The 24,921-nt window shown below is 42.8% G+C and overlaps 2 protein-coding genes across 2 annotated transcripts in view; one reads left to right on the forward strand and one right to left on the reverse strand.

The window, feature by feature from the left end:
- LOC6545512 overlaps positions 1 to 24,244 on the reverse strand; it is a 66,830-nt gene extending 42,586 nt beyond the window's left edge. Inside the window, exons 1-3 of the mRNA XM_001973290.3 lie at positions 23,705 to 24,244; positions 1,406 to 1,676; positions 1,000 to 1,136 (exon numbers count right to left, since the gene is read on the reverse strand). Coding sequence (XP_001973326.3) covers positions 1,000 to 1,136; positions 1,406 to 1,676 — 408 coding nt within the window. The 5' untranslated portion in view covers positions 23,705 to 24,244. The remainder of the gene's footprint in view (positions 1 to 999; positions 1,137 to 1,405; positions 1,677 to 23,704) is intronic.
- LOC6545513 lies at positions 3,692 to 5,797 on the forward strand. The gene has a single exon (XM_026976386.1). The coding sequence runs from the start codon at positions 3,692 to 3,694 to the stop codon at positions 5,795 to 5,797; it is 2,106 nt and encodes a 701-aa protein (XP_026832187.1).
- Positions 24,245 to 24,921: the final 677 nt, after the last annotated feature.

Genomic DNA, 24,921 nt, shown 5'->3' on the forward strand with positions numbered 1-24,921 from the left:
CCACTTACAATTTTGGCACCCTTTTTAAATATTCCATCACTTTTCTATAAAATATGTATCTCAAAAAATATAAACTGCCTTTTTCTGCCCAGTCCGTTTATGCATTAGGGAAATATGTATTACCAAATCTTATGTAATTTGTATGTACCATTAAAGTAAGAGAGAGTCATTATCCCGCAGTCCCCACTGTACCAGTCACACTCCGAACAGAACCCATATACCTCGTCCCGGTGGCGGACACATAAAGACCCTCGTGTGATATGTGCGAATCGGAGTGCCATTGTTGGGCGGGGGGAGGTGCCTCGGAATACTTCACGGCGGTGCATTTGTGCGTGTCGCTGTCTCCTGGCGGCGTGTGTGTGTGTGTGGGTTGGTTCCCGTCAGAGCGAACTCCTCCTGCAGGACACTCCTCCCTCTGCCCTCCAGAACATGTGTGTGTGTGCATTGCACTTTTATTTCGCTGACGCACGGCTAATCTTTGAGCTACGGCGCACTAAAGCCAACAAACGGACAACGGACAACGGACTACGGACAACGGAATACGGACAACGGACTACGGACAGTGGACTACAACACGAGATGGACAAACACTCCACTCTGATTCCGCAGCACCAGAGCTGCGCAGGTACCACTTCTTGCTCCTCTACTTAGGTACACTTTCTTTATAGTCCAGTACTGGCAATCAAAAATATAATGAAACTTTTTTGTAGTATGCAAGCTATTAATCCGAACGGCTTAAAAAGATACAGTCAACTTGATAAGGGAGTTAAACAATTTGATCGATGGCAAATATTTTCTTAAAGGCTTATAACTTGTTTGGCTACGAAACAGTTTTTCGATATCAAATCAGAAATATTATAATGCAATTTGAATACAGAAAATCAGTACTTAGAAAATAAACAATCAAATAAAATGTCAATCGACTGCAGTTAGGTACCAGTACCTCAATCCTTCCCAGCACTGTCCAACAACCCGACCTGCCCACCACCCCCTACTCACCTGAACAATGTCGCCTTGATCATGACCGGATGCTGTGAATGTCAAGTGACAGAGGAAGGGCAATTTATTCCACTGTGGCGTTGGCACTTTTATGGCATAGGTGCGTCCGATATCGCCATAATATGTACGATTGCAGACTGTGGGGGCGGAAAAGAAGGATGTGACTGCAGTGGGTGCACTGGGGTAAGCAGAGTAAACAATCGAATGTGTATATATTCGTTAACTGATAGTTAACTGACATAGGATGCAGTACTCATACGCAGCGTTGCCTCTATAAATATTAAATTGTTTGTGCTTATTGCTGGAGGCCCAGCAAAGCTGCCTTTAAAGTTCATAAGTTTCATAAGTTCACTCCTTCGATTGTTCACTGTACTCTCCGCCACGACAGCTGGCGGCACTCACTCACCTGAGCAATGTTTGGGCTCATCGCTGCCATCGGCGCAATCGCTGCGTCCGTCGCAGTATTTGTCCAGAGGCACGCAGATGGTGCCGCTGTTCCCGCTGCCCTTGCAGGAGAACTCGGAGACGCGGCAGGCGAGTCCTAGGGTGGTGGCTAGCAGGACGACGAGGAGCGCCGGCAGAAGGAGCTGCAGTTCCACCAGCCGCTGCAGCGGAGATGAAGATGAAGCGCACAACCGATGATGGCAGTGTTTGTGACGTCTCCCCATCCTGGGCATCTGAAACGGGAGTGGGTGGAAGGGCGGCGGAGAAGGAGATTAGTTGAGTCAACAAATTGTCAGGTGATGTGCTGGAATCAAAGGGCTCCTGTCAACCGGAAAATGAGATGGCGGTGCGTCGGAGGAAACGACCGCCAGCTGACCTAGATGAGTGGTGCGAATTTGAACAGACAGGGGGTTGTTCACCCCGTCAGCTGGCCACGCGGATCAGGAAGCAAACAAACGATAGCGGTGGAGTTGCGAGTGTTTACCCTTTAAGCTGCAAGGTTCGCTAGTTTGGGGTACAAATGTTAACGCATCCTGCGCCTGCAGCATCCTACTGAATTATTGTAAACTGTTTCTTTTGAAGGCTTAAGATGATACATATCCTTTATATAAGCACATAAGTTTTAAATTAATTAAAAAAAAACCGATTATATTTTTTTAATTTATTTTAAAATGACCAAATTAAGACAGATATAAAACAGTTAATCATAGCACTTTAAAATATCTATATAATTACAATGGTTTTAGTCCAACTACCATAAAATATGGCCGTTTTGGATTTAAATTGGTAGTTTCTAACGATACCATGATTCTGAGCTTGCAATTTTATTCAAATATATTTCCCTTCCCATTGTGGAGGAAAACCTAAGGTATTCCCTCACCTGGCTTCGTTTTACATTCTTTGTCACTGTTTTATCCCCCTTTTATCTCTTCGAGCTGCCCCTCGTGGCCTTCTCATTTTTTGCGACTCCTGCTTAGCCCCCAGCTAATTATTTTAGCTTCAGCTGGGATATCCTTTCTCGGCCACTTGTAAGTTGCTGAAACAACAGGACCAGGCAGGGCGGAAAACGCTTGGCTCAGATTCAGACCTTCAGTCCTTCGGTCCCCGAGCAACGGACGCTCCCCAGTTTCTTGGGCTAAGTAACTGAAAGTGTCCTGGTGGGCATGTCCTCCACTCCTTGGCCCCGCCGACTCACACACTCACACGAGTTTGTAGATGGCTGGCGTTCCGCAGAGGGAAGGCACAATTATAGCACAAGTCGAGCGGGAAACATATTGACAGGAGGAAGCCACGAGGGTCCGACTCAAAAAGGGGCCCGGGAAAATGGAGAGCGAAGCGTTATGAGTGTTTTCCCGTTTGGCACGCGTCGCTTTTCCCCCAGAACCCCCCTTTCGCAGACGCTGGATTGTCATGGCACATTATTATGCTTTATTTCCGTGTACCGTCTTCTGGCGTTATATTTACAAAAACGTCGTCAAATCTGCAAGTACACGCTTCTTGTTGCTTAATACATTCACTCTCTGTTCTATCGCTCTTTTTAATTTAATTTAATTTAATTTTTCAGAACGACACCATTTTTTCTCATTTCTTTTTCGTGTATATTTCTGCTACCCTAGAGTTACATTCATGCCGATCCCACTTATATAATACCAAGAGTACAAAAGTGAGTCCAAATCTTTATACTGATCCAAATATGTATACAGTATTTGTTCGCAAATTTCACTTTCAGTGTGTTGCAACCTTCTGTTTAAAATCCATATATCCTCTGGCAGGGTAAAAGAAGAATTATATAAAAGCCGCATTTAAATAAGAAAAAGAACGAAATAATTTAAATTGAACACCAAATTTCGGATTAAGCTAGGTTTTAGGGGTTTTTTTTAACGCTTATAAAAAATTGTATTGTTTCCGATAATATATAATATGTTGCAAAGAAATAATTTAAGGTTGCCACCTATAGAGTTGTAGAGTGCAATGAGAAATTTGGCATCTGAAAATTTCATACGATTACTTTCTAACAAAATGCCTCGTTATTCGTTATTAGATTCAGATGATGGCCAAGGGTTTTTTAATGGGGCCAGCGAGGATGCGGTAAACAAACCGCAGAAAAAGAGCAAAAAAGCCAAGTACAATCAATATGGCTTCCCGGATTATGATATGCATAACTCGTTTTCCAGGTAAGAACGACTGTAAGACAATAGTCATATTTAATACAAATATAACTTCGTATTCATCGCTTTTCGAACCGAAAATGAAACACCCAAGGCCACTACCCACCAAGTTCCGCATTGAGAATGTCGTTCTGGACTTTGGAGTCGAGGAGAATGCTGATCCCATGAACATACTCCCCGAGGACAGACCAATGCCAGCTCCAAATTCATCAAGGATTGCCAAGACCTGTCGATTGGCCAACGAGGCAAAAACATCTCCTAATGAGCGCAAAACTGTTCCAAAACCCATCGTCGAACTAGAACTTCCACCGCAAATGGCATCAGATTGGATGTTTGACCGCAGTTTTCGACCCATAACACCCATCCCCAGGAGCTTGGTGGATGATTATGATACAGGTCTGCCGTCGTCGGAGGATATTTGGAAGAGTTATATGGATGTGAAGATGGGCGTTATACAGCCCTCGGAAGCTGAGTGGCCTTTGTGCTGCATGACGAATTCGGAGGCATCCACAACTTCGCCTCCAACTATAACGGAATCTCAAAAGTCCGATGGGTTTCCTCCGAAAAATATTTTCGAAACTGGCTTTGAGAGGAAGATCGATGAAGAAGAGCAGCGGGCCTTGGATCAGTGGTTAGAATCGGAGGGGCTCAACGGGCTCCATAATGATGTAGAGGAATCCGATTCAAAAAGTAAGGTCGAAAATGACCCCCAGACTCCTCGGCCTCGGATTCTGGACAATGAAGATGTCGCCTTTGCTAGCCTTCCTGTTGGAATCGAAGAGGAGCGGGCCATCAAGGAGTGGATAAAATCGGAGGGGCTCAACGAACCCCATAGTGACATAGAAGAGTTCAATATGTTATTGAGCCTGGCCAGAGACCATGAGAAGAATCGGGATCTTCTGTTCGAGCTACTAAAGCCCAAGGATCTTATCTCCCAGGAAAAGGATGTTTGGAAAAAGTTTTCTCCAAGGGTGTTCGAAATGCCGCAGAAATCGGATTTTGTTGAGCCTGAGTTGTGGAAACCTGTGCCCAAAGAGAAGGTTTCCATAGAAACTGTATCAGAAAAGGAACCAGAAAAAGCAAATCAAGGTATTGTGGAAAAACCAGAAAAGCCAGTTATCCTCGAGGTCAAAGACATTAAGCCATTAACCCCGAGGCCAGAGGATGAGGAAGCCATCCAGAGTTGGCTACAGCAATGCAGTGAAACCATATCCCAGCAACTGCAACTTCTCATCTATGAGGACAGCTCCAGCAAACCAGCATCTGGAGAACCAGAGGGCATTGACTTCGAGACCGAGATCAGCAAGGAGCAAATGAAACCCCGAGTCCTGGGTGAAAGCAACAGAAAAGTCTCAACGGAGACTGGATGGCAGAACAGCTTCACAGTTCGCCTCGAGGACTTCGAGTACATCATTGACCAAAACATGACAGAGTTCAGGGATCCCCAAGCTAAGAGACTCCGCTCGAAGTGGAACCAGCAGTTTGGATCAAAGTCGGTGGAGAATTTGAGGAGATGTCTTATGCTTCCGCCTCTGCCGGTTCACCTGGACCAGTGCCTCCAGAGGATTAGAATCCTAAGGCGTCCCAACAGGCCCAAGGTCGAGGAATTGCGCTTGCGTGTCGAGATGAATTTTTGCAAAATGTATTGCACACTGAGCATGAACATGAATTTGAATCTTCAAAATACGGCTAGGAACCTAAGAAACGCCGTTTACAATACCGACATCGATGTGATCCAAATGCGGTATGAGGCCACACAGATAGCCTGGATTTGGTCCAATGGCAGCGTGTTGATAATAAATGGAAGAGGCCATGCGATGCTGGCCGAAACCCAAAGGGATCTGATGCTTAGAACCTTGGCGAAGGCGAACTTTAAGGCCGAACCCTCAAACAAGCTGCTACACCTGCGTCTCATTTCCTGCGCCCACTTTCCATGGGGCATCTCCTTGCCGGAGTTCACTGCGTCAAGCGTGCTCTCTCCAGAGTCGCATATGAAATATGTCTACTACGTGGACAAGGCGATTCCCGGGGTGGCAGCTCGTGTTCACGAGACGGGAATGATCCAGGTGTTTGCCATGACCACGGGTGAGGCGGATAACATGCTGAAGAAACTGTACCTGCTCACGGCCAACCACCGAAAGGCCACCATAGATGTCTTCAAAAAGGAATCAATCGACTACGACTGACCAAAAAAGGTAACTTGCAGGCTAGTAACCTAATGATGTAAACATGGCATTTAATATAATATTTGTAATTGTAATAAAGCTGAGCAATTCAATGGCGCTATTCAGAAGCCTTGCAAGCTTTCAGCACAGAAACAAGAGAGAGCGTTCCTCGACTATCAGATACCCGTTACTCAGCTAGTTCAGCTAGTGCGATTTCGATTTAACATTTACTTAAATTATTCATATGACAGCTAAAATTTATAGTTTATACATACTACCTACAATTAACAGAATAGTTTTGGCAAAGTTTCATGCAGAGGGCCCTAGTTTGCTGGGAATCGAATGTTAATACTCATCAAAAATATATACATTTTAAGTGGTGGCAAATGTCTGCATAATTGCAGGGGTGTGCAAAGGAAGCCGTATAACTTTGTTTCCTCTAAATATTTTCTGTCCCCCAAAACAGTTTAAAATTTTTCGTCATGCAAACGTGGCTTGAACATTTGACTCAGTAGAAAGTTTATTTCGCTTTTTCCTCGGAAGAAGTGCCGCTTGAGACGTCGTCTTGGACTTGGACTTTCCTTCCCTTTTAGTTGCTCCCGGGGTACTGTTATTGTTGGTGTGGCTTTGGCTTTGGTGGTGTCCTGCGCTGAAGTGTTTACAACACTTCCGGCGCATAATGGAAAACAAAAGGCTTAGAAGGGGATACACAAAGGATTTGAGCAATCAAGTGCGCTTTTGAGCACGCAGACCGATAACAGTTTTATTCACGCTCGCTTTTTGCAGCCTCTTATTTTCCTGGCACCTGCCATTAGGTTGAGGGCTAAGAAGAAAATGTGCTTTCGCCCTCAGCTTGTTTCAAAGTCATAACAATGCTGGGTTTTCAATATGCGCCCAAAGGAACCCACACGTATGCGCCATAAAGTCCTCCCATGAGTTTCCTCCCAGGAAAAAAGGGAAAAATAAGTAAGGAAACGGGGCATAAAACTTCAAGTAGTTAGGTCCAAATGTCTGCACGGCTTTAGCCAGTAACAACAATGCGGCCCGGAAGGGTGGACACAGAAAAAGAATTCCGACCGGTCTGGCTTTTATGTCTAAAGTTTCACTTGAACGTCGAGCGCACACACGCAAGCACTCGGGTGAAGGGACATTTAAATTCTGCAGAGGAATGCACCTATGGACATAAGGGATTCCGGGCTCAGAGTGTTTTAATTATAAGACTCTGCTGCCGCTTCAGCCCAGGAGCCGCAAAAATACGAATTTCGCCCACTTAATTCAATGCATATTCGCCCAACGTCCTGTTTGATTGAGCTTAAGAATGCATTTACAAGCAGCTGTACGTCGTGAATGAGGCAGTTCCCGAGCTAGAAGGATAATAATCAGATATAAGGAAGGAGACGAAGGAAAGTCGTAAGATAATCGGATGCAGCACCGTCGCCCCTGAGGCCAAAAGGATGGCCAGGAAAAAACAGGGAAGCGGCTTGTAAGCCATTCCTTAGCCACATGCCTGCAAACAGGACCAAAAAGCAGGCCAAAGGAGCCCGGAGGAAAGCAACAATGGAAGAAGCTCCAAGGAAAAGACACCGAAAAAAGAGTTCCAGAATAATACTTGAATAAATACAAGGCACAATAACACCAACAACATTGAAAAAACATTAAAAAATGTGCATAATACATAGTTTAATACTCAACGTACTAAAGCCATTAAGTTGGCTAATGGGGGTCTTTATAAATTAATAATATCAACTAGTATTCTAAAGAAAAAAAATATACATAGTACAAAATAAATGTGTGTGCTAGATATGTGGCCTTTGATCTTATAAAACATTTAAAATAAATCGATATTCTCGTAACAATATTCTAAATGGTTTGCTACTTATGTAGTTTGCGCATTATGATTTCTCTCTGTTTTCAATTTAATTTGCTTGGCTGGTGAAGTAAATTGGGAATATACCCATTTATCCAGTCTCCTATCCTTTCACTTTCCGAAGGCCACAAGTAAAAAGATTTCCCAATTTTACCAATGCCACTGTTGGCCATCTGCATCTGCAGCTTTTCCTGGCTTAAAGGTCTTCCATTTCATTTATGGCCACATGCAGTCAGCTTTTCTCGAGCTAATCCAATCAATGCACTCGCATTTCTCGGCACAATCAAATTCTAGTTACAACTTGAAGGCTTGGAAGCCTGGACACACATGGCACAATTAGAAAGGAAGAAATAGAGAAGAACGGGATGAAACTGAAAAGGACAAAACTACAGGACGGTTGGCCAACTTGATGGCTAAGAATTTGCCACAATTGACAAAGAATTTATGCGACGCTTATGAAGGCTTTTCAGCTAAGTCCCTTTCACCAAATGACAGAGTTTCACTTTTTCTGCAAGAAAGTGAGGACGAATGGTAAGTCCATAATAACTATGTTCTTCGGTCTTACATCAGTAAATAAACGCATCTGGGTCAGAAAAGTGAGTGCCGTAGAGCACAGAAAATGGGTATCGGATATCAATAGTTTGGTATACAATGAAGTGCTTGCTTGGCTTTCATATTTTGTCCTTTTTTTTCCATTGGCATTTGGTGAAAAAGTTGTGAAATCTGTATACCGCTGACCAGCATGATTATAATTATACCGGGTGGTTAGCACAATAATATTGAATTAGTGCATACTAAACTAATATGTACTAATTATGCACTAATATTGCCCTTTTCCGCTTCCCAGAGCACATTTAACTGAAATTAAAAATCTTTGTCCCAAAAAATCACTACAAATCACTGTGCAAATATTTACATTTGAATGTTCTCCATTTCCTGTTATTCAGCAGTTGCCACCAACAAGACCAACAAAAAGCAGGAAACGTAAAAAAGAATAATATTTATAATTAAATTAATAAGAAACAGGATCAAAGCCGGCTGGGCCGAGGGACACAAGGCGACTCCAATGGCCAGCAGGCGTCGGGAAATTAGCATAACAAAGCCATTAGAGGAGCACGGGGGACAGGGACTTCCAGAGGATCCCGATTTCAAAGGCGGCATCCACGCGTCTGTGGCAATGACAGAGGCGTAAGGCCGAGGGGCGTGGCGCCGCGTGGGTGCGCAAAGAGCAGGGGAGGCGCCACCGGCAAAACGGCAACACAAACACAAACAGACTACGAGTGTCACCCGCAGAGCGCCATCTACACCATCAGAAAGTGGAGCGCAGCCAGCCGAGGTCTGAAGTAAATTTGGCATATGCAATGCAGTCTGCAAAACCCGTAAATATGTCCAGTAACTACTAAGCAATTTATTTAAATCTGATTAGTTTTCAGTACACTTTCTTGGTCAGATAGCGACTAAAAAGAGGTCCATTGGCTCATTTGATTGAATATATTTGATGAACAATATTTATTTTGATGGTTGGAGAAAGGACTTCAGCACACGCAGCATTAACTATTAAATAATATCCTAATATTCAAGCAACACCAATTTGCGGGCCAAGTGAATTGAAAATCGAAAATTTTCTCAGGTGTAGCGATGGCTGCCATTTTTTCCGCTCTGCTTTCACTCGCAGTCTACGTGAGAAGCTACTTTTTGAGTAATGGCCAAGATTACGCTGCAATGTGATGGAAATGGGAGTGGTCGGCGGCCGGCGAAGGAGTCGAGGACGCGGGGAAAGGACAGAGGTCCTGTCGCCTGTCTTTGCACAATTTAAAGTTGGTGTCACGCATCACGCTTCGCTCTAATGAGTCTCGTTTCTCCTCTCGTTTGCGCTCTGTGGCAATTGCAACGTGATTTGGCCAACGCGACTCCATTGAGTTTTGGTATGCGAGGGGGGCTAGAGAAGTACGGACTTTGATTACACGCCCTGACAAATGTCGCCGCTGGCAACGCGGCGTATGAGTAGCATATAATTGGGCTTCAGCTAAGCCAATTAATCAAAAAGAAGATTCTTCAGCATCGACTTATGCAGTCGAAGCCTGAGGAATGATTGCTTTGATCAACAATCCTTCTAGATAGTTATAAAGGAATTACTTCCAAGGATCAAAGTGGGTTGCATGCCCCATTAAAAAATAGAAGTCTTAAAGGAAATTACTGAACATGAATGCAAGAAAGCAATTGCAATGGGTGTGAGATATATGGATATGAAACATAAAAGTGCAACAACGCAGTTAATGAATCCATAAAAATTCAAATATGTCAGAATGAATTGACTAAATTACAGTTTATGCTCGAAATTGTGATGCAAGAAACGGATTACAACGCAGAAATTGTCCACTTCCCGGCAGCTACTCCAACATCCTGTTCCACATCCCTGAACTTAATCAAAATCCCTTGCGGAGTCCTTATCCAAGTGACGTACTTTACGCTGCCATCATTTGCCATATGATATGACTTATTTGCCACATACTCCTGTTCAGTATGTCTTTTTCCACTATTGCTCATGCTGACTATCAACTTGCGAGCAGAGTACCGAAAGTCATGACCATTAAAGTTGGCAAACATAAAACTGACGCAGTTGCAAAGCCAAAGGGCAGGGACTTTTGCCCATTAAAAATGTAAACTTAATTTTAAAGCCAGGCGAAAGAGTGGAATGGCGGGAATTCGCAGCCGAAGTTGGAATTGGTATCAAAAGGAGGGCCGGGATCTCATACAACTATAATGCCGAATCCCGACGGCTCCTTCGCCGGGGAAACATTTCGCATAAAATGCCAAATGCTCTTGTCCTGCCTGCATGAGCTTGTGTGTGTGTGTATGTGCGTGTGTGTGTGTGTGTGTGGGTGGGTGTGGTCGTAAAGCAAACGATTGTAGCCAAAACTACAAACTGACAACAATGTAGACCGTCGTGGATTTTTATGCCCGGCAAACTGTAAAAAGAGCCAAAGCCCCCCCAGCTTTTCTTCCAAACAAATTGCATATGAGCATTTTGCATTTTCAATTTAAATTTTTCGCGCTCACTACGCCGCGGCATTCCACACAGCGCAAGAAAAGCGGAAAAGGCCGGCGAAAATTGAAATTCACGCCATCTCTGCATATCATTTCTTAAACGGAGAAAATGAAAAGCCGCAGGGCAATGAACTTTCGTGTAAAAGCTAATACAGGCAGTGCACTGCAATGAAAACCTCGAGGTGAGTTCCAGGACTGTCCAGACGACGTCGGTAGCCTTCGGCGCCTGGACCAGACTTGGCTTTTCTTTTCCTTTCGTGCTTCCTTCGAACAGGACATATTAGGTTCCTTCGGCTTGGCCTTACACACATTGAGTATACGCCCTGTCTGGAATGCGTTTAAGTCAAATAATGGGTGAATGCCTTCTAGCTGTTTCAACTGTATTGCAGTTTTTCACACGCTAAGCAAATTTAAATTTATTTACAAAATCCGGTTAAATGCTAAATAGCTTTGAATTTGTTGCTAGTATCCAGACATTTTATTCTTTTCTGCCTAAAGAGTCCTGGCACACGGCTTACCCATTATTGGCAGAATTCGGCTGTCTACCGGATACCGCAAGGACGATCAGAGATACATACCTTCGTGCTAGGAGGAGGAGATAGGCTTTTGCATTTAATCTTATGAATCTTTGAACATACTTTAGCACTTTGACACTTTTGCCCATCGCCTGCGGCGGCGACAGAGTCGAGCGATGGCAAACAGTTTTTGGCCGGATTTTTAGACTTTGTTAGCAGCATCGGAGTGCCATTAGTGTGTGGCCAGGGGGATCCAAGCGGATCCAGGGGTGCTGAGGTCCCCATTTATGTGTGGCGACTTTGGAGAGTACCCGAGATTAATGGCAGTTGATGGGAAAGTGCGGCTTTTAGATGGTGTATGAATGAATACTACGTGCCTGAGTGGCACAGTTTTAGGGTATATTTATGGCGTATTTACGCAACAACGGCTCCTGCCTTGATTACTACTTCAATTCAGACACACCCAGACTAAAATCCTTCCAAATGAATTCGAGGTGCACCACTGGATAAAAATCAAAATAAATATTCCATATAATACTCGTTACTCGTAGAGTAAAAGGGTATACTAGACTCGTTGGGAAGTATGTAACAGTTGCTGATCAGGATCACTAGCTGAGTCGATCTGGACATGGTCTGTCCGTTCGTATGAACCTCGAGATCCCAGGAACTATAAATGGGAACTACTAAATGGTAATAATGGTAATAATAAATGGTAACTAATGGAACTATTGGCCACGCCCACTTTAGCTCCCAAAAACCGCCCAAAACTGTCACAAATTTGTTATATTATATTCATTTCACTATTAAAGTCTACAACAAAGAATAACTTCAAATCTCACTAAACTAATTGAGTGCCATTTAATTCAAACGTTTAATAGCTGCTGGATGATTTAAAGATAAACCAAAAGCTTAAGTACGCAATTTAAGGATATTTTACTTATACAAAATACCCACAATTTGTGTGATTGCTAAGTTTCAAATTCCGAGACCACACCACACAAAAATATACGGCAGCATTGCAAATTGACGAAAAACAGCCTTAAAAAATTGCAAGAATGTTTGGGGATTTAGTTTGTGTTGGAAACAAACGTTTGCTTTATTTTGTGGCGTGCCATTGCAACTAAATGGAAAATGAAAAATTTATAGAAGTCCAAATGCAATGGCTGCCCCAAGTAAAGCTGGCTTAAAGACCCGGCTCCGAATGGGCTACGTTACGGAATCAAACTGAAAAATATAGCGGAGACCGGACTGGAAGAGGGAAACTGAGAGCTATCAATGGCAGCAGTTGCTACAAAATGCCAAATTTGCATATAAAGTAAAATTGAAAATGCCACTGGTAGTGGGCGTGGGCTGGGGGGCAGCAGAAACCAACCGAAAAAAGGAAAATCGGAAAGGAAAAATAAGAGGAGCGTTTGCGAAAGCCGACAAATGCAGTTCTTGACTCGGCCTGCATTTTCCAGTCCACAATCGCTTTAACCTCTCGGCTTCCCCCCTTTGCAGTGGCGTTTCCTTAAAAATATTTACATTGATTTGCTTGGCTTTGACTGCCAGAATTCCGCCACCGCCCACCGCCCTCCGCCCTCAGCCCACCGCCTTCCGCTACGTTGAAATATAAATTGCTGGCACTTTATATTTGATAGGCGGACTTGCGGAAATGCGCGTCACGTACATTGGGCCAAAATGGAGCTGGGTGGAGGCCCTGGCAAGGATCATCCCGAGTCAAAAACCAACAGCGGCCACAAATCACAGGCCTCACTTCGCGTTAAGCCGCGTCCTGGATCGCAGAGCTCTGCAGAGGTGGCATCGTGAAAGTGTATGCTTCACCCGGAGAGCTCCGGAATACATTAACTGCGAGGTAATTTGTTGATTTTTCAAAGATATCCTAGGATATTTTATTTCTAAAAACAAAATCAGCACTTTTAATGCCTTAGTTCGGCTAAGATTATCAATAGATTTTTGATATCCATCAATATACTTTAAATAATAGCATAGGTTCTGCTACAAAGCAAAATGTAAAGTACTAACAACGCTTGTTTTGGCTAACATGTCAAATGTGGCTCGCTGCCGAATACCCAACAGATTGAGTATTCATTTTTTCAGTGTTTTGCTTTCGGGCGGTACAAATACGCAGCACCTAATTGGCCTCACACAACCGTGCCTCTGATTTCAACTGTTGCCTCACGCGCACTGCCGATAACTATTTTCGCGTACTTGTGCCTTTTTTGGCTCCGTGGATTTGGATGTGCTGGCATGGGTAAACCAGGTAAACCAGGTAAACGCTGCCGGGGACCGATCCAGTTCCCCAATACTCCAGTCCTCCTGGCCACGGCCTAACTGATACAAATTTGTTACACGTACAGCTGTGGGGAGACTAGAGATACGGCCGGAGTCGAGTACGTGTGTTCGTTAGCCTAAAATCCGCGTGGCCTAAACACTCCCGCCCCCTGCCGCCCCCTGCCGCCCTCCGTGTCCTGGCAGGCTAAAAACTAATTCGAAATTCATGGGCTCCATTTGCATTTTTGATTACTCGGAATACACTGCACTACACGCAGCCAGGAAGAGCAAGGCTGTGGTTGTAGTTGTAGTTGCTTTCATTGTCTTGGAGGAAAACTAGGATATACTCGTATACATCCATTTTAAAACAGATATGTGGGCGGCTGAAAAGGTGTGATATTTATATTTGCGGAGGAAAAGCTCCTCGTCTTCGGGGACCTGGGGACACTGGTGGGGGAGTTTACGTTAGTTTTAAGTAATTGGGCGCCGTTTTATGACACACACATAGTCAGTTGCTCACTTGGGGCGCATAGCGAAAACACATAAATATTAAAATAAAAATAAAATTATAATGTATTCGTTATGGTTTAATTGGTTGCAGTAAAACGTGTCTCTCTTCTGGTTTTTCTCCCGTGTGCTGCATTTTTGTGGCTTTAATTAAAAGCATAGGTAGTCGTGGCCGAGAAGGGAAAGGTGGCAGAGGTGGCGTACTGAAAGAATGTAAACAGGTGGGAAAAACTGGGGGAATCTGGGGAATGTGTCTGCCATAAAACAGCGACTGTAAAATGTGCATAACTAGCTGGGGAAATTGTTTTAATTTAATGGCTGATTGAAATTTCAGTTGATTACATTTTTAGAGCCGTTTTTTTCTAGTTTCATCCGTGAAAGGAGGCACAATTATTTGATTCATTCCTTTCCGCAGCTGTATTTAATTACAAATCCGAGTTCTTAATGTAGGGCACAGCAATTCTGGCCAAATAAATAATTTATCTTATTTCTACGATGGGCGGATACCCAAAATGTTGGGTGTACGAAAATGTATTACAAAAGTATGACCTTTATGCCAGTAAAATCTGTTAAGCGTTAATATAGTTTCGACTGCTATACTTTTACTGCAATGATTGATGATAGATAAATAACTAACTAGCTAAATAATATCTGCACCATGCATACCATGATTTCCTGTACTTTCCTTTAAAAACAAGAAAACCTATACAATGTACCTAAATTCAGTTTGGAGCGGAGTCTGGGTATCCCCATTTGTTACTGATTTCGTGGATATATAGTTGATTAAACAAGAGGAGCATTGGTATACATATCCCAGCCAACCCCATTTCGAGCACTAACACGTAACAGGAACTCATTGTGCCCACTTATTTAGTAATTTTTCGGAAATAAGCTGAGAATAAAGCTATTGCAACCCCAGTGGGGATAGTTCTGGCCCCATTTGCACAGATATTCAGCCCACACTTGTGAAACGCTCCTCATTATGCGCCCCAAAACCCGAAATCTGAAAATCCACCCAACCAACTAATAGCCACCGCCCATTTGGAGCCATTTCCCGCCTACCTTCATTAGGACACTTCACCTGGCTGTCACCTGCAAGGGAAACCGGCAGGGCCGAGCAGAAACTAGCAAAGCATTCTATAACAACACGAAAATGTGCTAATTTGTTTAGTCAGCGCCACTTTCAACTGCACTAATGCCGACAAATAACTATAATAATGGCAGTAGCAGTAACAGCCTTCGGAGTGCTGCGACAAAACTTTCAAATATGCCCAAATTATTCTGTCTCTGTCCCAAAGGGGAATCCCCACTGTCAGTGCCTGTGATGGCGTCGATTGTCTACGTGTTTGCGTGTCACCAGAACATTACGGCCAGAATGTCAGACAACCACGAAGTCGCCTCGCAGAGCGACCCGCGCTGAATGGCTTAATTAGTCAAATATTTTGGCAATATCTTGCACCAGAACACGCCGAGACTCTTCATCTAGAACCACTCAAAGAAATGGATTCATGGGGGAAAGTGCTGGACTTCCTTCTAAACAAAGCATGTTGTGTTGAATATATAAATAATATAACATATAAGTTAAAAGAAATCTCAATCATTTTAGTATATTCCCAACAACAGAGTATTTACCGATTGATCGCATTAATAGTTTGGAACCGAAAAGCGCCTTCTTTTGTTTTAGTGCACAGACCATAAATTTATTTATATTTCTTTAATTAACCCAACTGAAGCGAAAGGCGTCGTTTCCATTTGCGGCGACACCTTGAACAATAAATTACATTAGAGACATTTACTTTCCTCGCTGTTGATGTTTGATTACGTCCTTTGATGCAGTGTTTTTGTCGATTTCGGCGGTTTTTCATTCCATTTATAGGGACTGGCACACGTGCTGGCCAAATTCGGGGCCATGTTTCGTAATCAATGACCCTTATCACCCTGTCGCTCTTGGCTTTAATTAAAGTTCGAGCTGTCAAACGGCAGCAGCGGAATCGAACGGACGTAAATTGAATTTTAATGTACGTATACGTAATATTTAGTTGGTCTTCCGAGCATCCCGCCTTTAATGCAATCAATAGACGAGAAGCAGAGCTCAACTTAGCCCACATTGCTCAGAACAGTGAGCTGTGAAGAAGCCACTTGACAAGCTGCGCAGAAGGGGGAAAATGCGGAGAAAGCGCTGGAAAATCGTGGGAAATGGAGGGAAAGCGCGGAAAGGAGCGAACGGCACGGCCTCAATTCCTCAATTTTTGTCTTCGTCTTTTTTTGCAGAATTCTGTGGCCTAGTTTTTGGGGAGCGTTCAATCAAAGCAATATTGGCGCCTGTTAGAAAATGAAATTTCCCACCATCGAGTGGCAGCCGGAGAAAGTGAAAGGAGAAGAGCTCGTAATTGGGTGAGGGTATTTGGTTGCGGTATTTATTGATAATTTGAATGCATTTGTTATTGGTAAATACAAAAAATGATGCATTCGTTAACTAGGCCTTTAATATTCTGGAGAACACTTGGTTTGTAATTCAACGAATAATATTGACATTGAAATGCATGTTTGGTTCCATGTTTGCAATACCGGATAAAGTAATGCTTTTAGCTTACAACAAAGTAGATGTTTATCAACAAACTGGATAGCTGCCCAAATATTCATCACTCAAATAGTAGTTCCTCCATTATTTAGCTCTAAAGTCTTGGCCAACCGAAATCAATTCCAATAAAATATTTCACAAATTGCCTTCGGATATGCAAACACAAATAGATGTATATATGGTCCTATGCCTCTTTCAATCACTTGTTTATGAACCAGTTTGAGGTCCAATACCCACTAGTTTCAGATTCCAACACGGCCTGCACTTTTGGCCCTGCGCGTGTTTATTGTACAATTTTTGGTATTTATTGGCACTTGATTTTCTGTGGCCAGCAACCGAGTGTCACGTATCTCTTTTTTCGTCTGTCTGAGCACTTGCTGTCACAGCTTTGTGGAGTTTTATCTTGGCAATTTATTTGGTTTTTATGCAAATCAAATTACAGCTAACAAAAAGTAGGCAAAAACAGTTTCAAATTTGCTGTGGCGTTCCAAGCATTTTGCATTCAATTCTTTTACTGTTTGCTTACATATAAGCGGGCTTATATGTAGTTTTTATCAATCATAATTACACTTTTAAAATTAATTGATGGCATTTTTTTGACAGCCAAGGCCGATAGATAACAATTCCGTTCGGTGGCCGGAATTTTTCATCGAACAGGGCCAAACCGAAATGTACGAGTATGGCAGCGGAAAAATGATTTTCCAAATTAAATGGGAATTCACTTTAACGAAATAGTATTTAGCCTGCGATGCAGTTATCGATGCATTCCGTATCGGATTTAATGAAATTTATGTGACTTTTGCAATTTGTCCGGCATCAATCTTTTGATTTCTTATTTCTGGGAAAACTTTCAAATTAGCTGCTCGGCAATGAAAACAAGACGAGACACAAAAAGCAATTGCTGTGACCAGGAAAACCGTTTCCAAACTAACTTTGTCTGCGAACGCACAGCAAACTTCTTGTCATGTGCAAGAAAGTATTGCAATCCGAATGAAAATTTGTAAGCGCAGCTGAAATATTTTCTCGGCAAACATTTTCCGCTTTCTTTTCCATATGCAGAGTAAAACTAAATGGCGTGTAACAAGCTCTGAGCCAGAAAAACAATAAACTGGCTGAGGTTTTCCCGAAATATGAGAAAACTGAAGACTCCAATTTCAAGGGAAGAGGGAATAAATTGAAAACATATTAAAGACTGGCGCCAAGAGTTGATCAAATTGATGCTTGACTTTTGGGACAGCGGCCAAAACCGATGGCACAGCATTTTCAGCTGCGAAACTTATAAACTTTGGCAGCGGCAAAAATAAAAATAAAGTGAAATAGAAAAGCCGGAAAATGAAATGGCATGTGAGCGAAAAATAAAAGAAAGGCAGCCGCAGACGCAGAGGTCCTTGCATTTCTGCGGCTCACGCAAACAGAGCGCAACGGACACGTAGGACCCCGTGGAAGTTACATCTCTCCAAGGATAAAGGGGGCGTGGCAGCAGGGCCAGTGTAACAACCAACAACAAACAACAGCCCTCCTGGGCCTGCCAATGGCACAGTTCAATTTCGCCTGGCAAAACACAGAAAAGAAACTGACTCGATCCACGAAAGGAAAAACGGAGCTCGCCGGAAAAGGTTGTCATCGATTTAATCAGGACAAAGTTTTATACTTGTATATTCCCTTACAGATTGTTCAGTTGCCTTGGGTAATTGTGGCAAAGCTGACAATGTGAGAAGTTTTCTGGCAAACAAAAATGTCAAGTGGCGAAATTGGTACCACTTCCATCAGTGGACTATTCATTCGGATGGCTAAACTCTGACTTTCGCAATGAAGTTACAGGATTAAAAATAAAATATTCTACACAGTTTTTATTCACTCTACACGCATTTACAAAAATAATTGCATATAGCAGCCAAATAAATAATTATATTTTGCTATTAAATATTTTGATTTGTGTTGCTTTTATTCCGAAGCTTTTGAATATTTTTATGCATATCTGTACGTTGTTATATTTTGGAAATGTTTCGATATAAATTATTAAAATAATAATAAAGTTAAAACTATCAAGACCTTTAATTGTTTTTCAACCTAATCCTATCCCAATTTTCTATCCTATATTAGAGCAGCATTTATGCAACATGACATTCCAACTTAACTATTGATCCATTTTATACACGAAAAGTACCAAATCATGGAAAAACCCATTTGTAAAAAATGATTGCTGATCACAATATTTATTAGAGAACCAATTTACGGCACTGTATCCTAACTTGCTAAATGACCATTGGGCGCACCATCGAAAACAAATACAGCAGCAGTTGAAAAGCCAGTCCAAGTGCTTCAGTTTGCAATTGGCCACGTCAAGTTGGCTCCGAAAACTTTGCATAATTGGCAACAGCAACTTGACAAGAAGCCACTTGAATGGAGACCCCCGAACTTTCTCCTCCTTCGCTGCAAATTTAATGCATCCGTTCAGGGAGCGAAACCGAGTCCTGCGAAACACGCTCCTAATTAGTGGCGACCCTGGGCCCGTTTCAATTCCATTTTTTATTCCGCTCCTGCCGCTCACAAAGGCCAAGCAAAACGAGAAATTTAATTATTTATGAAAACATGAAAAGCACCCGCTCTGCTGCGAACATTTTTCATTAGAGGCGAGAGTTGGCCCCACCGAAAAAAGGAACACAGTACAATATAATTGCAGAGCCAAACCCAAACAGCGACCAACTTTGACCGACTACGGCCTGACCGCTGTTGTGGCCTTGAAGCGACTGCAAAATGGCCAAAAGGGGTGGTGGGCGTTGGGCGGTGGGCGGTGGGCGGTGAAAAACGGGGTCTAAGCCCACATGTAATTTGTTTTTACGCCGAGAGTTCCGAGCTCCATTTTCAGCATGCAAGGCAAAGAGCAAACAGCAACCCGCAACCCGCAGTACGTACATTACAAGGCGCGATATATTAAACTCACACACGCGAAAGGGCCAAGAGCAGCCAAAATGGCCCAGAGAAGACTTCGCTCGAGATGGGGGCCATTTGAAATAGCTGCGCGCTGCTGAAAGTCAAAGTGAAAGTACGATGCTCACGGAAGCCCCGAATAAATGTCGGTCACATTATGGTAATTTACATTTGATATATCCACCAGCAAATGGATCCCGGTTCCGCATTTGGCTTGGTAGCGGTGTGCCACATATGCCTGATACTTCAATTTGATTGATGTTAGTAGCGGAGTTGTGGCTAATGTGGAGTATTCACACAATTTGGAACGTATATAAAATATTAAATCGTATTTTATATATGACATTTGTAAGTATCTGCCATAGATGTTATGTGTGCTGCCATTCGAGACATTAAATCAGGCATTAATTACAAAAAACCTTTTAAAAATTGATAAGCTGGTTTTCATAATTCCCCCAGCGGCATTTATTCCGTGTGAAATTCCACTGAAACTTAAAAGCCCATTGAATCGCTTGTGCTCTTGTGGGAAAATCACTACTTTACAGCTGAAAAGCACGGTTGGAAAAACAGTGTTGGCTCAACTATTTACATTACAATATCGTGTTATATTGTGTTCTCAAACAAGCTGAGGCTAAATGCCAATAAAACAAGCGTTTTAAAAAGTTTTCCATTTTCATTCCCCTTCGTTGTTTTATTTTTTCGCAGCTGTGTATCCTTTTTCATCATGTGCTGCCATCCTTCGCAGATCGCATGTATCTATGCATGCAAAATGCCCATTTTGGTTGTTGGCTTAATGTTTTTTTTTTTTTTGTTTTTTTTTCCACTGGCTCGTCCGATGTTTTTTTATTTCTGTAGCGCCACGTTTAGCCTTCAACTCTGGCCGCTGTGGGTTATTGATTTTCCGGGCTTCCTAGTAGTTTCGTTACAAGGTTTTTAATATTTAAACGTCGGCCGTGCCCTCTCGCTCCCCCAGCGTCTATCTCTGTTGCGCAAACACAATTCGGAAATGACCCAAAAATGCTTAAATCTCAATAAAAGGGCATTTTGACTTGAACTGTCAGTCGGTGAGTGAGGCGAAGGGTTTTCTGGGTCGATGTGTCGGGTCGTCGGGTTTTGAGTCGGATGGAATTGGTCGGCAGTGGGTGGGTTGGGTGGCTATGGGTAGGGCTATGGGGTTGGGGGCTTCGATGGGGTCTGGCCTGTTGTTTTTAGTCGTCAACGTTTTCTATGCCAAGTACTCACACAGTGGCACACTCGCAGCCTGTTGTTCGCCCGGCAAAGTGAAATTGTGTTAAAAATCGCATTCCTTTCTGTACTTCTGTACTTCTGTGCAGCGGAAATTGAAAATAGCGTCTCGTTGTGTGAGCTCTCGTCCTTGTTGTTGTCCCAGTTGCTGTGCGAAATGCTCATATGGCATGAAAATTTAATTGGAGTAAAATGCTGCTGCACAACTCTCAAAAACTAGTTAGAGAGGGCAAAAGCGAAAATGGAAAGCGCAGAAAAAGCGAGAAATCGCCAGGAAAACTAGCACATAAATCAGCGAGAGTTTCCTATTCTCCCGCCACCTTTCACCTCTTTCTCTTTTTCCCGGTCCGAGATTGAAATGTGCATACGGCATTAGCTTTAAAAATGGAAGAGGCTTATATAAATAACATGAATCTTGCGTGTGCGGCCAAGTGGCAATACAAGTGTTTATTAGTCATTTCAGAGCTGCCTGGTAAACTCCTCATCGTCCGAGCAGAATTTTAGATAATATATAGGTAAAATAAACAGTTTCTCTGGCTCGATTATATGTATAAGCTTATGTGTCTCTCATAACTGGTCAGCTAGGTGAATTGATTATTCAGGTCAAAACCCGTAACTTATATTTCTATAAGTCAATAAATCTTGCTTCGAGATTCAAATGCCAAAATGAATGTCTCTCTGTTTCGTAAATAGTTATATATCGGCATTAAAGTAATAAACTATGTCAAATAAAATCGAAGGGAGTACTTTGCTCAGTTCCGGTCATTTCCTTTTCTGATTTGGCACACTCTCGCTTCCCCACCCACACAAGTGAGCACTGCAAGTAGCGCCTAAAAGCATGCTACACAGAATAAATTTATGATGACCAGCCGAGGAAGTTTGGCATGCATAAAATGTAACGATATCCCAACTGAAGCCAAAATAAACACTTAATTTATGCCAGAACTCAGAACTGGTCCATGAGTGTGAGTGTGAATGTGTGAATGTGGGTGTGTGAGTGTGGGTGTGGGTGCAGCAGTCGCCTGCGGGCTGCACTGCAGATAAATCAAAGTCCGCAAAAAGTCTTTGACACCGCTCTCGGCCATGGTCGAGTGGCTGTTGGGGAACCACCTCCATGCCCACGCCCCCCTTCCTGAATGTCTGCCTAACACTCGCAAGAAATCTAACTGAGCTCCATCCTTTTTAAGAGGCAATTATGTTGAAATTTCATAAAATAACAATTTTCATAATTATCAGAACCCATTTAATTTGTTTGCCTAATTGCCATTTTATTTAATTTACAACAAATCAAAGATTTTTGGGTAATAACAATAAGAGCGATTTAAGTTGTCGTCTTTCTTTGCTAAATTTCACTTAACATAACATCATAATGACTTTTAAATCTTTTTCAATTTGATGCATTCGACATTTGCCACATACAGCATTTTCAATAAACTGCAGTAATTTAATTGCACTGTTAAAATAACTCAAACATTCCTTTCTCAGAGTAAACTAACTAAGCAAAATACTTTCTGAAACACTTACTTTCCGCTTGTTATGAAACACTTACAATCAGCCCCTTATAGCCAACTTCACTTTGTACCTGTTCGCTGTTGGCCAAAAACAAGTTCTGTTAGCAAGTTCAATTTATGGAGATGCAGTTATGAAAGTTAGAGTGCCATATCTACTGAAATACCAAGCATTGTTTTTTCCGTGTATTTCTCTGGAGAATCCGAAACAAAAAACACGTTACGTGCACACATTTTCTGCTGACATCAGCTGTTTTGGGTAGAGCTTACGGCTTAGATTTTAGCCTGACCCCGTTCTCGCACGGCCCACAAGCCTAAGTAACAAACAAGTATAAAAACACAGAGAAAATAAAGCAGAGTAAAATACGGCAGAACAGCCCAGAAGACAACACAAGAATATGTTGTCCGATGGGCAAATATTTGTCGTAATGCGTAGAGCAAACAAAGTGCCTCTGATGGTGGAAATATATTTGGGGAAAGTCTCGAAGCGGCAAGCCATAATGCATAACTCATACGCCACGTGGGCGGGAACCTCCACTTGATGTGAGTTGGTGCTCGCCTCCTTTTTGTGGTAAGCGTAGAATGACAAAGTGGAAAGGGGCGCATGTAGATATCGCAAATGGGTCGTCATCAACTATCTCAAAGGCGAAATCAACTGGAGACGAGTGCGATTCGAGAGCAGGAAAGTTTCGAAACTCATTTAAAACATAACTTTTCAAATACCTTTTAATGGCAGCTCAGCGTTTTATGAAGAACACAATTCTCAAAATCCTGTTGCAATGTACTCGAACTCATAGGCAAATGAAATGTTCTCAGTTTTTGGTTACAGAAGCGCGAATAAACTTTTTACGTGTGTAGATATAGAAGATTTTGCTTATAAATCAATTTTCAACTGCTTATAATAAACAATTTATGTACATGTATTTAGCTTTCATGTTTAAAAGGTTTACCCATTTTTAGCGCTATGCTCACAGACTCGAAAACAAAACATTTTCATTACTCAAGCACTCGAGCCCGCAAATCTGTGTCCTGACCTGTCTCAAAGTTGGTTTGGCCGGCTACCTGTAATGCAGTCACGGGCTGCAAGTAATAGACAAAAGCCAAAACTGTGTCAGCCGGGGCACACGAAAATAACCAATACACAAGTTATCCAAGTCCTATAGGAAGGAGTACAAGTACAAATCCAGCGACAAGAGGCTGCCTGCAGACTTTTCTTTGAGCCGCCCTAAGGTTTGCTCCCCCTGTGTGTATCCTGCCTTATATAGAGTACATAATGTATCCATGTGTGTCTAACCGAGGAGATAAGTTGCGGCCCACACACTAAGGAGGGCGAATTTCTCGGTGGGATTAGCTCCTTTCCACGCCGAGTTTGCCCCATCCTTGCAATTGTGGCAGGAAAGGAATTTTAAATTTTTGTTCTTTTACTTTTGACTGACTTGGCACTTTGCTTACTTTAAGTTCGCTTAGTTGATGAGCTGCTGATGACTTGAAAGATGCTTCGCTTGCTTTTATTAGAATTGTTTTTTTCTGCAGATCCCTATGTTTTTGTGGGTGACATGAGGCGTCGGCGACCTTGACTGTCAGCTGCACGCATTTCACTGCTCGAGCCTCGGAAGGGAGGCTGCTCTTTAAATCTTCACTGTTTCATCAGCATTTTCGTTGTGGTTTAAGTGTGGCTCTGCTGCTGGGCAATCAATAAAACAACACTCCGCACACGTTGCGTATACGTAACGACTATCTGCTGATTCGGCACAATTTTCCTTTGGGGAAAAGCACAAAACACTCGGGCACTAGAGCACTAAAGCACTTAAGCAGCTGAATTTTCCTGCATTTTTATTGCTGTATTTCTATTTATTTTTTAGCTTTATCCGCTTAATGCAACGCGCTGGGCGATTTGTGCGATTTATATTTTCTCTGGCTGCGCGCTGGCTATTCTGCACGTAACGCGTCCTTGTTTCAACTACTGACGTTCGAACGTAATGAGTTGGCCCCAAACTCGGAATCCTGGACGCCCCGAAAGGCAGGCCAAAAAGAAGCTTTCGCCTCTCTGGCATTTCCATTCAGCGGATTGTGTGCGCACGCGCAGCCAAGATTTTCCTGCTCTCTGAACGCGCTCCCGCTTTTCCGACTCTCGCTGTTGCCTCTCCACGTTTTTGTTTTGTTTTCGCCATTCGTCGTTAGGCAAGGTTAACAAAAACAAAGCTCTCTCCGTCGGTGTGAGCGTTTGCCCGTGCGTCTGTGTGTCTGTGTGTGTGTCTGGGCGCCAACATTCCAAAACATCTGATTGCTGTCAAAAAATGTTGCATGCGTCAGGGATTCCGACGGACATGCGCGTTTTTCCGAGGATATTGTGTTCTCGATTTCAACTTGACTCCGGTTAATGTGGGTTAAGTCTGGCACGGCATTGCGATGGTCAGGTGAGCTCGGATGGTTGGGAATGTCCGAAAATTCCAAGACACATGGATTGTGCGGCAACTGAAAAATGCTCTAAAGAGGCAGGGATTTCAGGAACAAGACTGAGGGAGCACAATATGGTTTTAATTATATTGATTGCATCGTAATCGTAAACACGGAGACTGGCTTGAAATATTCGACGAAGTCGAATTAAGAATAACATGTAATAAGCACCTCTGCCGTAAGAAAAGCCAAAAGAAAACCCCCTCAAGAGG

This window comes from Drosophila erecta, unplaced genomic scaffold (assembly GCF_003286155.1).
Source record: "Drosophila erecta strain 14021-0224.00,06,07 unplaced genomic scaffold, DereRS2 tig00000021-arrow-pilon, whole genome shotgun sequence".
NCBI lineage: Eukaryota > Metazoa > Arthropoda > Insecta > Diptera > Drosophilidae > Drosophila > Drosophila erecta.